We start from the raw sequence: 13838 nt of genomic DNA on the forward strand, positions 1-13838 counted from the left end.
TAATAGTCTTATTGAAGTTAACCAGCTGACGCTTTGCAACTCTCCATTCTGGTGTGATAATCTCAGCTATGCTATTAAATAGAAGGCGCTACACAGAGGCTTACAAAATGAGGTCAAAGGAGAATAAATGGCAATGACCCACTGCAGTGCAAGCCACACTTACCAAACTGGTCTCTGGAACAATTTTGAGAATTAAAAGCAACATATATGAAAGTTACAGTGAATTAACACTCCACTACAGCCTTGGTGATTTCTGGAGAATACAAAACACTCAGATACTGTCACAATCTGTAGTTATACAATAACAAGCTTTGTCTCTGTGGTTTATTACTTTTACAATAATACAGCAAACAAACAAAACCATGACAAAGATTTCTGATGTTGCAACACATCAACTAACGGACACAAAGATTTTTCATTTTTAATTATTCCGTGCTCCCCCCCACCAAAATGTTTCAGAACACTGGAGAATGCGATTAAATGTAAAAGAGGTTAATGGTCAAAGAACACTCTGGAGGGTTATGCAAATAATCAGTCCATTTCTCGAAACCTGAGAAAGAACAAAAAGGAACAGAAAGCAGAGAAAATGCATGACAGTTCTGTAGCTACACGACTGGTACCATGTTGAAGAAGCAAGCACTCCTTCTGGGAGTGCAGGAAGACTCACTGTAAGTCTGCAGCGCTGTCAATTTTCATGAAGTCCTGTTTGGCTCGGAGTAAAATTTCTGGTTCTAGTCTGGAAATGGCAGGCAGAAGCAAGGCAAAGATGCAAGGAGAGAAAGGGGAAATGGAGAAGAGAGAAAACAAGCAAGTTAATCCAGATACGAACAAACATATTTCCAACTGCAGTTCACGTTGCACCAAATCACAAATTATTTTTTGCAGTTCAATGCAGTTTTGAATATTTTCCCCCCTTCAAACATCTCAGATACTAATGAGACTCTTATACCTTATAAGCAAACAATGAACCAGTTGTATTTCTCCTATCCAGCCTCTATGGTCTGGCAACTCCCATGGTCCGGCATGTTTGAATCTGCCATCATTAGTATAAACTCCTTACAGACAGTCTAATTGCTGGCACCACTACGTTAACTGTGCCACCTCACAGTATTATTTCCTGTTTTAAACTTTGTTCTCCCTTTGATATGTTTACATTGGGGGTTCCCTTAAGGGTCTATTTCTGTTTTCTGGCATTTCCTGTGATTCAGCAATGGGCAGATTAAAGAGGTACAACCTGTATTTATTCTAATTTATCCCATTGCATAATTGTTTAGACCATTTTGCATGCATGCTTGTGTGATCACTTCACTGAGCACCAACGCTCTATTTGTGGGCCCAGATTTGAGTTTCTTGCAGGCAACTGTTAAAATTTCCCCAACCATTCCTACACAGATATATCTTTCCTCGACCTCGTCCATGATCACAACAGGCCAAACGTAAACCTGCAAAACATTAAATTTATCCTGGACAGCCTGAACTGAACAATTTTCCATCTCTTTGTTTCCTACTCCTTTAATTACTTTTTTCTCAAAATTTTCCCTATCCAATAGTCTCTCCATTTATCTGTCTCTCCACTTCTCACACCCTTTTGCCTCTTATCCCCTCTTGCTCCTCCCCAGCTTCTTCCCCCTTCATACAAGTAAAATCATTCTCTTTTTACTTCAGACTCAATAAAGAATTCTGACCCGAATCACTGACTGTCCATTTCTACCCAGCAGCTCATTGTTTGCTTATAAGTATTTTTTGGTTGTTTAAACTGCTCTCAATGAAAACTAAACTGGTTAATAACACTGGGATATCTTTCATCCATAACAAAAGTACTGACAGCCTGTTTCAGTTCATCAGTATTTCAACAATATCAATACCAAACTTGGACAGTTATTCAAAAAATGTAATGCAAAACAAATTACAACAACATTTAAAAGCACAAGTAGGGTCTCTTGCCTTAGATTAACATTTACCATGAGAGCATAGAACATCACAGCACAGTACAGACCCTTCAGCCCACAAAATTGCGCCAATCTAAATCAATAATTTAAACCATCCCTATCTTTCACCCATAACCCTCTATTTTTCATGCCTCCACGTGCCTAAGTTTTTTTTAAATGTCCCTATTGTTCCACCCTCCATCATTATCCTGGTAATGCATTCCAGGCACCCACTACTCTCTGTTGACAAAACCTATGCTGAAGTCTCCCCTAAACTTTCCTCCCCTCACCTTATACAGAAATTTGCTACTGTCACCCTGGGAAAAAGGTGCTGGCTGTCCACCCTATTCTTGCCTCTCATAATCACGTAGACCTCTATTAAGTCAACCCTCAACCTTCTTACAAACAGAGATGCATGGTAACCAAAATGGTAGCAGCAAAGAGTTCAACAAGAATAAAGCTGACCAAACAGAAATATCTTGTGTTTAATACAAAATTCTGCTAAAAAATAGAAATTGCCATAGCCTACAGTTAAATGAAAAAGCACTGTTAAAATGAAGAGAGTCTACAATGTGCATTCATAACTTATTATTAGCTTTTACAGAGTTATTTACCAACTCAATCAATCCACTGGGAAGGAAACAGCACTCGTTAATAGAGTAACTATTCCTGATTTAAAATTCCATATTTGAGTTATAATTCAGGGTCAAATATTTTTAATTAGATAAAAGGTAAATATCTTTTTTCCTCTACTTTCAATCCCTGTCCTATTCCAGTTTTATAGATTATACCCTATTATTTCTCCATGTGGAGCAGCAAGAGAAAATTTGACACGGTCACTTTGCTTTGTCCACAGGCAGATCACCAGTTTTTCGTCAGCACTGAACCTGGCTTTCCCAAGAGAGAATAGGCAGATTTACCCAGCAAAAGCAGGGATATTTGAGTTTCAGTCAAATCTTGTAAGTTCCTGGCTGGACTGAGTTCCATTTATGATGGCACTTCACAAGAAAAGGCAGTCTTGAAGATGTACATCAGAGTGAAGAGAACATTGGTTGTGTTTGTATGGGTGAGCAGAGTATTTCAACCATACTACTTGGCTTGCAATTCTCTTGTTCTTTGCCTGAGGCATGACAATTATATCTCCTTATCAGTTTAGATTTCATTTTGTAACATTTGATATGGCCAATAGATATGATTTCACTAAGCACATTTGACAGATTGAAAAGCAGGGCAGCACGGTTGGTGGAGCAGTTACTGCAATGCCTTTACAGTGCCAGCAACTGGGACCAGATCGGGTTTAAACTCCTATGCTATGCTGTCCGTTTATTCTTCCCATGTCTGCTTGGATTTTCTCCCACCATTCAAAACGTACTGGGGTTGTAGGTTAATGGGGTGTAAATTGGGCAGCACAGACTTGTGGGTCAAAATGGCCTGTTTTCGTGTTGTCTATATAAATTTAAAAAGAATTGACCATAGTGGATTGCAGCACACCTCAGCTTGTGTCGTGGGAGTAAGCAGAAAATATGATGTGGATTTTCAACGTTCACACTCCGTTTAATTGATCACATTTTAGTTGACAAGTACACAAGCATCATGAGCCAATGCTTTTAATCAGAGGTCTTTGTGAAATAAACTCAGAGTTCAAAATGCCTAATAGAGGATCCAATTAATTTTTCCAAATTCATCCGATAATAACAATGGATCTTTATTCATATAATAATTAACAGTTATTACTAAATATGTATTTTAAACAAATTCTATAATAATTCCTTAATGACTTGATTTTTTTTTATTCTGAGGGAATGTAAAAATCCAGTGTGAAATCACTATCAATGATGACGAATGAAAAATCAATGTACGTGGGAGTGAATTATGAAGTGCTATGAAACTTCAACGTGCCTCACATCCTGGCTGATCTGACGTTCTAATCGCTGTCGTCTCTCCTCCAGTTGCTCGATGGGGCTCTCCTCTGGGAATTCATAGGGAGCTGTCCGCATGTCACTTTCCGTGAGCGATCGCGTGAACAGCTCCTGGTGCCATAAATAAAGAATAAAAGAGGACCAATAAATTCTCGTGCCACACACGATTGATTAGGAAGGACCAGGAGAGCAATTGTTTATGCAAACCAAGAATAATTGATTTTTTTTAAACAATAATCAAAAATTAAGGTTTTCTGCACGTCTGGCTTTGCCAAACTTTCCACATAATTGCATAAAAAATAAAGTATTTTCGACATATGAACATATTTGTTAAATTGATAAATCTGTGCAGTTGGATACCAAGTTTGATAAGATCAGGACAAAAGATTAACTAAATGAATGATGATAAAGTAAACATGATTTTTACTGAGAACAAAGAATGACACGGAGAAATTTTACATTCTTCTTCTTCTTTGGCTTGGCTTCGCGGACGAAGATTTATGGAGGGGGTAAATGTCCACGTCAGCTGCAGGCTCGTTGGTGGCTGACCAGTCCGATGCGGGACAGGCAGACACGGTTGCACCGGCTGCAGGGGAAAATTAGTGGGTTGGGGTTGGGTGTTGGGTTTTTCCTCCTTTGCCTTTTGTCAGTGAGGTGGGCTCTGCGGTCTTCTTCAAAGGAGGTTGCTGCCCGCCGAACTGTGAGGCGCCAAGATGCACGGTTTGAGGCGAGATCAGCCCACTGGCGGTGGTCAATGGGGCAGGCACCAAGAGATTTCTCACTGAACAGCATTCATTCAATGTAATGCACGCTCATCCTTCACTAAGTTCAACTTCAATCAGTAAATGACCCTCTTCATACACAAATTACTTCTAGACTCTAATGCATTTTATATCGGTACTCATTTTTATTTTTATGTGTACAAGATTCTTAAAATAGTCAGATTTTGCTTAACATGAATGTTCAGAAAGTTTTCAGTCCTAATATTTCAACTCATCCTCCCCCCCCACCTTTCAAATTGAAAAGCCTTTGTTTTGTACAGATCAAACTGATAAATGGACAGAGATTTATTGCCTAATTTTCCAATAGAATATGCATCTGTACTTTCACCAAACAAGGTTTCACAATTTTGTATTTCTTCCCTGAACATCCACATTTTCTTCTTCCTTTGAAAGAGCAAGAATAGCAACATCACAGGGAAACCCCCCCCCAAAAAAAAAATCAGAATCACCACGGATAGTGTAGCAATTAGCACAACATTATAACAGCGCCAGCAAACCAGGACTGGTGATCGAATCCTGCGCTGTCTGTAATGAGTTTGTATGTTCTCTCCATGTCAGCGTCCGTTTTCCCCAGGGGCTCCAGTTTCCTCCCACCCTTCAAAAACGTATCAAGGACCGTAGGTCAATTGGTTGTAATTAGGTGGCACAATATCATGGGCCGAAAGGGCCTGTTACTGTGTTGTCTGTCTAAATTTAAATACTAAGGGATTCAATGTCAATACAAGTCACTAGGGACAGGGATGATGGGACAGGATACAGACAACAGGGTGGACGGGCTGAAGATGACGACCTTTTGTGAAAGAGGATATATTATTGGAACCTTTGGACTGCGTCAAATTGAATACCGAGGCTGCAAACAGTCTACTTCAAAAGCCACGATAATGCCACCAGAAATGATGTGGGATTGTTATTTGGATCCAAAGATAAAGACTTGAATGATTTCCATTTCCTACCTGGAAATCCCATAATTCAATCTGATGCTCTGTTATAAATACAACTGTAAACAATTTTAAAATGTATGGACATACGTAGATAGGTGGATGTAATAATACACCATGCCAAAATAAATGGTTTATTTGGAAAGAAATGCATAACAATTGAATGAGAATGTAAAATATGAAAGACTAAGAAACACCCCTCAAAATTCAAAAGGAAATGAATCATTTACACATAATCAATAAACTCCAGGTTGAGTTGGTAGTGAAGAAGGTGAATGCAATATTGGCCTTCATTTCTAGAGGGATAGCAAACAAGAGCAGGGATGTGATGTTAAGACTCTATACATCACTAGTGAGACCTCACATGGAATACTGTGCACAGTCTGGGCTGCCGTATTTGAGAAAAAACATGCTTTGGAGAAGGTTCAGAGAAGATCTACTAGAATTATACCAAAAATGTAAGGGTTAGTATATGAGGAATGACTGACAGTACTTGGAGTATAGAAGGATGAGGGAACTTCATAGAAATATTTGGAATGCTGAAAGGCCTTGACAGAGTAGATGTGGCAAGGATGTTTCCCATGGTAGGGGTTCTAGAACGAAATTTCAGGCGAAAAGAGATATGGAAAATTTTCTTTAGTGGGAGTCTGTGGAACTTGTGGCCACAGGTAGTTGGGGAAGAGAGGTCATTGGATGTATTTAAGGCAGAGATTGGCAGGTATTTGATTAATCAGGGCATCAAGGGTTATAAGGAGAAACCTGGGGAGTGGGGCTGAGTGGGTGGATGGATCCACTCATGATTAGAATGGTGGAGCAGACTTGATAGGCCAATGGGGCTATATCTTGTGATAATCTTTTCAAAAGTGTTACGCTTATTATTCATGGGACAAGAAATAATAATTAGCATTTAAACACTGAAGCTTTTATTCCAGAAGAAGGGCTCAAACCCAAAATATCTTTGGCTTTTTACTTGCTATGAACACTGCACAACCCGCTGAGCTTCTCCAGCTCTTTTGAGTACTGCACCAGTACAAGCACCTGCAGATTTTCTTCTTTACCTAGCTTTAATTCCATTTCTTTTAAAAAGGCAACCTCCGAGGAAACTAGAGCAGCTAATTATAAACCACCCACCTCTGCAATCTCCTTAAACTTTCCATCCATGGATGTAGGGAGATTTATTGGAAAAGTTTTCAAAGAGAGTGGAGTTCCAGGGAGAGACTGAGAGCAATGAATCTGTTTCAGGGTCCCTGTCTTCGGTAAATCTGTGAAAACAAAGAAAATCTTTTGATCAAAGGTTCACAGCAATAAATAATAAAGTAAAATGACCTCATTATAATATGAATGATGCACAAATCTTGTCATTTATTTCTTATAACCTCCTTGTTCAGTAACCACTTCCTTGACCAACGTCAATGGAGAATTAAATGTTTTATGGGCATCAAAAGCATCTCCAATAATCAAATTTGATTGCAGCATTAACAAGTGATTATTAAATGTCCTCCAGAACAAAAAACGTCATGCATTATTCCGTAAATCCTAACAAAATGTAAAAAAAAGCTTTTTGATCAAATATGCATGAATGGGTGTTAAACACGAAAAGTCTACAGACATTGTGATTGAATTAAAAGCACAATGCTGGAGAAACTCAGCAAGGCAAGCAGTGTTCTGTAAACAGCAAAATAAAGATGTTTTGGGCTTGATGAAAGGCTCGAACATGAATGGGAGACAGAAGTAAACATACAAGGGCAAAGTGTCTCCAAAACTATGTTCATAAAGCCTGGAAATGAAAAGGCTATGTTATTTGACGTGGACTGGCTTGTTCTTATTTACGTTTCAAGTACACCAACTGGAATCTGAAAACTCCTATTATAATTTTTAAAAATTTACTTAATACTTCACCGTGAACCATATCAATTACAATATATACAAATATTAATTATTAAAATATACACAGTGATCTTTATTCCCCCCACCCCTTCCTCTCACCCTCCCCACCCCATAACTTAAAGCAAGAAATAAAAGAAGAAAAATAAATAAACAATAGAAGAATACAAAAAGAAAGAGTGTCATCCAAAATTACATATTTAAATATTTTTGTACTGTATCTTATCTCTTTAAGAGATGGAGGTCTGAAATTAGCAGCTTCTAATACACTCTATGTATGGCTCCCAAATTTGTTCCAATAAAGCATATTTTTCTTTTCGATTGTAGGTAATTTTTTTTCTAATGGAATGCACTTGTTCATTTCTATGTACCATGGTATTGTTAAAGTTGCTCCCATTTTCCAAGTTGTCATTATGCATTTTTTTTGCTGTGCGAGGGCCTTCATAATAAATCTTTTGAGCCCTGTCTAATTTTAGAACTAATTCTTTGTCTTTTATGTTATTTAACAGGAGGATTTTTGGATCTTTTGATCCTATTTTTTTGTAATTCTATTTAATATTAGGTTTAAATCTTCACAAAAAAAAATCTCTTTTGTACATGTCCAAATTGCATGTAATGTTGTTCCAATGTTTTGTTTGCCACGGAAGCATCTGTCCAATATTGTTGGATTCCATTCTTTTAACTTTTGAGGTGTAACATATAATCTATGTAGCCAATTGTATTGTATCATACGAAACTGAGTATTTATTGTATGGTCCCTGCACATCGTTCCTTCCATGTTTCATTCGTGATATCAGAGAAGGGCAAGGAGGATGTAGCAGCTAGTAAATGTGGATAATCTTCAATGAATGTTTAAAATCCATGTCCACAATAACCAAATCTCAAAGTTTGTATGTTTATAAAATTATGAGGGTCAGAGTCAAAAGGTGGGAAGTCTACAACTATATATTTTAGGTGAGATTGAAAGAAGGGCAAGCTTTTCAAGGCTTGGTGGTGGTGGTGGTGGTTGCACGGAAAAACTGCCAGAGGAGAAGGTAGAGGCAGCTACATTACAGCAGACAAGGGGCATTTGAAGATGTACATGGAGAGAAAAGTAGTAAAGGATAGAGGCCTAATGTGGTCAAAGGTCTAAATGGACAAATGGGGCCGAGCGGGATATTTTTGAGCTGCACAACTCTATGATTCTACAAATCATTGAACTATTTCTAAACTTCTTAAGAACTTTCAACATGACTCCTATAAATAAATGCAAATTACAATCTTTGTCACTGCTAGTACAAAGCAGGAATTAACCTGGAGGTTTTAAATAGCTGCCTTATGCCTTTTTGAACTTGTCCTAACATTTTGTGATTCATTTAATGGAAAATTGATGCATGAAAATAGGACTCCATGGGTCACAGGATATGGAAGGAAAAGCGATATTTTTGTAAGGTTAATGTCAGAGGAGTACTTGTCTGCTGCAGCTTGTATAGATTCGGTTCCTGCATAATTTATACAATAATAGAAAATGCAATTACAGTACATACCATCAATTTGAAACCTAATTCTGGGCTATTAAATGGACATAAATTTTTTTAGATTAAATTGCAATGCTTTCTTGTTCAAGGAGAACAAAGTTACCTGCTCGTCATTTTGCGCAATATATCTCTGAATGGATTCATAAGGAAAGCTTACAAACACATGTACACCAAACAAAGGAATTACAATCACAGGACTACTTCAACTCACACTTCCATTTTTTTTAAAAAAACAGCCTACATTGACCTGAAAGACAATAAATGTAGTGTACCCTGCCTCAGAATTCCTTACCTCAGATGAATTTCTATCCACAACTCTGACATAACATTTTACTTTTACTTCCACAATACTTGATTTGATTTTGCAAAAATCAAAATCTAGAATGCGGTTATTAATTTTAATTTTATATTCATTTTAAAAATAGGAGTATCATCAAGGGAAGTATTTATTGCCCTTACCCAATCCCCCTTGCGAAGGTCGTGTCAAGACACTGTGTTAGTCCCCATTTCCTCTGTCACATGCTCCGTAAAGGTCCCCCAATACCTTTATTGTCCTACTGTACACTTACATGGGGAAATTTATATTTCCTGATTAATCTAACGACCATGATATCTTTTGCATGTGAGAGGAAACCAGAGCACCTGGGGCTAACCCACCTCCTCACAGAAAAAAAGTGTGCAAACTCCACACAGAGAGCACTAGAGGTGAGGAATGGACCTGAGTGATGAGGGGACAAGAAACTCTGCCCACTATGCCATGATACAGATCCATGTGAAAAATAAAAAGGTAGAAACAACAAAATTTATTGCAACATTTCAAACAGATTTAATTAGTTTTGGCTTTTGTAGCAAACAGCTGTTAACTGTAATAAGAAATTTGAAAAGACTAAAATAAAATCCATCAAATTAAATTATAAAATTAATTGAAATGCAGTGGTGTGCACAGAATATATTGAAAGGGGAACTGCTGTGACCATAGTCTCAATGTAAATTCAACACAGCAAGAGACAGAAGAAAACACAGGCTGGTTAATTCAAGTTCAAGTTTATTATTAGTCACACAATTGTTAAATACAACTGGACGAAATGGTGTTCTTCTGTCCTCAGTTTTTAAAAAAACATCCAAATACACAGAGAGACATAGAAAACATATTTACAAGTGATTTACAGTATATGCAGTACATACATAAACATTTTTTAAATATTGTTAAATAATAGCAGAGACTCAGAGGGATTTGCATGAGCAGTTCATCAATCATTCAGCAGTCTCACTGCCCATGGGAAGAAGCCGTTTCTCAGGCTGGTGGGTCTAGCTCTGATGCTTCTGTATCTCTTTCTCAGCAGGAGTAGCTAGAGGATACAATGGGGGATAGGTGTCCTTAACGATTTTGTAAGCTCTCTTCTGACAACGATCCTAGAAGATCATTTTGATGGAGGGAGACCCCAGTGATCCTTTCTACTACTCTCATGGTCCTATAGATTGACCTCTGATTCAATGCTCAACAGCAACCATTTCACACTGTTATATAGCCAATGAGGACGCTCTCAATAGAGCTTCAATAGAAAGTCGATAGGATGGTGGCCAGTAGCCTTACCCGCTTCAATCTTCTCAGGAAGTGTAATTGTTGTTGAGCCTTCCTGACAAGTGAGGAGGTGTGCGTACTCATCTCTTATCTTTGTCATGCCATGCAACTTCAAATCAGCTCTTCACACATGTAATTAATGATATATAATATTGTAATTCTTTCCCCCCCTCCCCCAATTATTTACACACTGGTCAATTTTCAATATCATTTAACATACCAATCTTGAAGTCTTTGGGATGCAGATGAAATGGATAAACTGAGAGAATCCACACAATCACAGTGTAAACTCTAGATCGCAAAAATGGAAGTCAGCATGGAATCCAGGACCCTGGAGTTGTAAGACAGCAGCTTGAGTAGCTGAGCTCCAGTTGAACTAAACATATTAGTAGGTAAGTCAGTGGAATGGATTTTAGAAGATGGATAGATTAACTATTTTGTACCTTTAGTGCTACTTTACACCTTTACACAAAGAACAGAAGATCAATTTCTAACACCAGAACATTCTGCATAAAGCATGATCAAGTCAAGTTTATTGTCATCTGATTGCACAAGTACAACCTGACGAATCAGCGTTCTCCAGTCCTCTGCAAAACACAGACAAACCTAACACACAATACATATTCAGGACAAGTATTCTATAAATAAATAAATTCCATGAATATACAAGACTTGGATGGTTAGTGTGAGCAGCTCCTTTGGTCACTCAGCATTCTCACTGCCTGATAAGCCTTATAATAATGTACATTCAAAATAATTACCAAATAATATTTTGAATGACAAATAGTCCCGAACAGAAACTGCACAAAAGATTCTAAACAACCTAAAGCTAAATTATGGTTTCCTCAAATTTAGAAAGGTCATATTCTTACTGTTATTTTATCACTTCTTCTGATTTGATATTTTCCTTCCATCTTGCTCTTTTCCCTTTAAACATACTTCTTCATATTGGGAAATGGGGTGTCAAAAATCTGGGACCTCTTCCACTGGGATCTTGCAGCAGATCCAGACTATTTTCTCATACAGATTTCTCACGTGCATATTTAAGAATCTCCTAAGCGATTTCAATCGTGGTATGAAGAATACATAAAAGGGAACCAGCCATTTATGCAGCACTTTTGCCTTCTTTTAGATCATCCCAAAGCACTTTACAATCAAGTACTTTTGAAAGGAAAAGCTGGAAACAGCACATTTTATGAACAGCATTTGCTGTTAAACATGAGAATAATTTGGCAGTAGTTTTCCTGGTACCTGTACTATAATTGCCAAGATAGCCTGTCTCCACAAAAGACCAGCATTAAATCCATGACCTTTGTTCCACTTCACCAATTCCACACTACACTCCCCCAAATCATTAAAGACCAAAAACATCCATGGTTTTGAAATTAGGTTTCAAAATACCAATCCACATATTTTCCTGAAATTTCTCTCAGAAAAGAAACTACAACACCGAAATTAGCTATTTGAGTTAACTCACCCAAAGTTCCTTCCACTTTGGATATTTCTTTCAATTATTTAATGTAAAATACAATTATTTGTAAGGTATTGAATTCATTACTTTGGAGTTAGTCATTGCTGTTCTGGTCTGCACTTCTAGAGAGACCAACCCTGCTCAACCTAAACATCTCCATTTTGTTGGCTAAAACTTCATTCGTCTAGTCAGCTATGTTCTCATGGCACTGTCCAATTAGATTTGTTGTATCATTTATTTCTATATCAATTTAAAACATTACCTTGCAGAAAGATAGTCTTTTCTACTTACGGGCTGATCACCTTTAAGACCCTTCCTCTGTAAATGAAATACAGTAACTAATTGTTATCTAGGTACACCTCACGGACCCATTCAAAGAATACAATGCTACCCATTTTTTGTTGATTTGCAAATGACTTTCATCTCTATTCTTAAATAAACACATGATAAAATACTTTCACAACTCATTTGTTTCAGGCAGATTCTAATGAAAGGTCATAAAGACAAATTATTAATTCTTTCTTTATTCATGTCTAAACCGTTGGCCAATGCCAGTATTTTCATGCCTGATTCCCATCATCTAGAGTTTCTTTTAAACTTCTAGCTTAACATTTGGACTAGTTGAAATCCTTTTTGCTTTAACATTAATAATAGACTACAAACCTTGGAGTGCCCGAGAAAGAAGTTAGAGCATGGGAACGCTCATGCTCTTAACTTTCATTAAATAAAGCAGGATTGGCACACGGGTGGATGTGGTCCATTATGATAGGAGCCTGATATCATGGATTCACCAAATTCTGAAACTGCAATTTAAGTAAGGTGTTATAACTGAACCCACTACTGGACTTATTTTCAGAATTTATCATGGATTTCAATCAATGCCCTTCATCAAGCAATGCCAAAGTCAAATGTTGAATTTGCTTAAATAAAAAGGGAAAATAGTTAAGTTATAAGTGAGCCAGTCACATCGGTAGAGAGAAAAGGAGTTAAGGTTTCAGTTAAGAAGTAATATTTTTGAACGTTTCAAAATAAGGGATGAAGGAGATTATAAAGAGGAAGCCCTGTCAAAGGTAGAATGGGGGAAACACTTGCTGAATTGGTGCCAGATTCCCAACACCCAAGTTCTCAGCACAGCAACAGGGAGGGCAAGGTTTACCCCAGGTTTCTGGCACGACACACACAGCAGCTGGTGGGCAGGGGTTTATCGAGGTTCTAGCACAGTACTGTCTTCAACATATTTCACTATACTATGTTTTAAATCGGTCATTAATCCATAAGCACCATCACTCATAGGAACCTTTCCTGAATGTTAAGCAAAGTATCAATGTACTGCATTTAGCCTCGTAATCTAAATTCAAACAGGCTATTCTACTGATGATGCAAAATAAGGGTTATTTGTTAAAGCATTGAAAAGCCTCATGCTATTTATTAAGCATCAAAATTAATTTGAGATTTTTTTCCCCCTGGAGGGTTTCTTGCTATTAATTTTCTCAAGAATGAATTGCCAGATCTCAACTGCACAAAAACAAAGCTACTCTATGGACTAACTGACAAACCTGACTCAAATCAGGCTGAACAGATCAGTTTTTTTTTCCCTGAATACTTTTCCAAGCCACCCAACTTAGTTAATTAGCAAGCTATCCTGTCAGTCAATACACACACTATAAAGATATGCAGCAAATACTGTCATCAATACAATCCAGCAATGCAAGATTACAATCAGTCATTTTTGAGAAAATTAGGTTAGGTTGCCTTGCATTCGGCTTGGATGACAAATTATCACACGGATGGGAATTCCTGAAGCAATGAATACATTG

The 13838-nt window shown here is 37.5% G+C and overlaps 1 protein-coding gene across 1 annotated transcript in view; it reads right to left on the bottom strand.

Moving 5' to 3' along the window:
* LOC138765191 (AMP deaminase 2-like) overlaps positions 1-13838 on the bottom strand; it is a 132363-nt gene that overhangs the window by 46707 nt on the left and 71818 nt on the right. Inside the window, exons 2-4 of the mRNA XM_069942114.1 lie at positions 6699-6829; positions 3828-3958; positions 668-736 (exon numbers count right to left, since the gene is read on the bottom strand). Of these exons, the coding sequence (XP_069798215.1) occupies positions 668-736; positions 3828-3958; positions 6699-6829 (331 nt within the window). The remainder of the gene's footprint in view (positions 1-667; positions 737-3827; positions 3959-6698; positions 6830-13838) is intronic.

Source organism: Narcine bancroftii, chromosome 5, assembly GCF_036971445.1.
Source record: "Narcine bancroftii isolate sNarBan1 chromosome 5, sNarBan1.hap1, whole genome shotgun sequence".
Classification (NCBI taxonomy): domain Eukaryota; kingdom Metazoa; phylum Chordata; class Chondrichthyes; order Torpediniformes; family Narcinidae; genus Narcine; species Narcine bancroftii.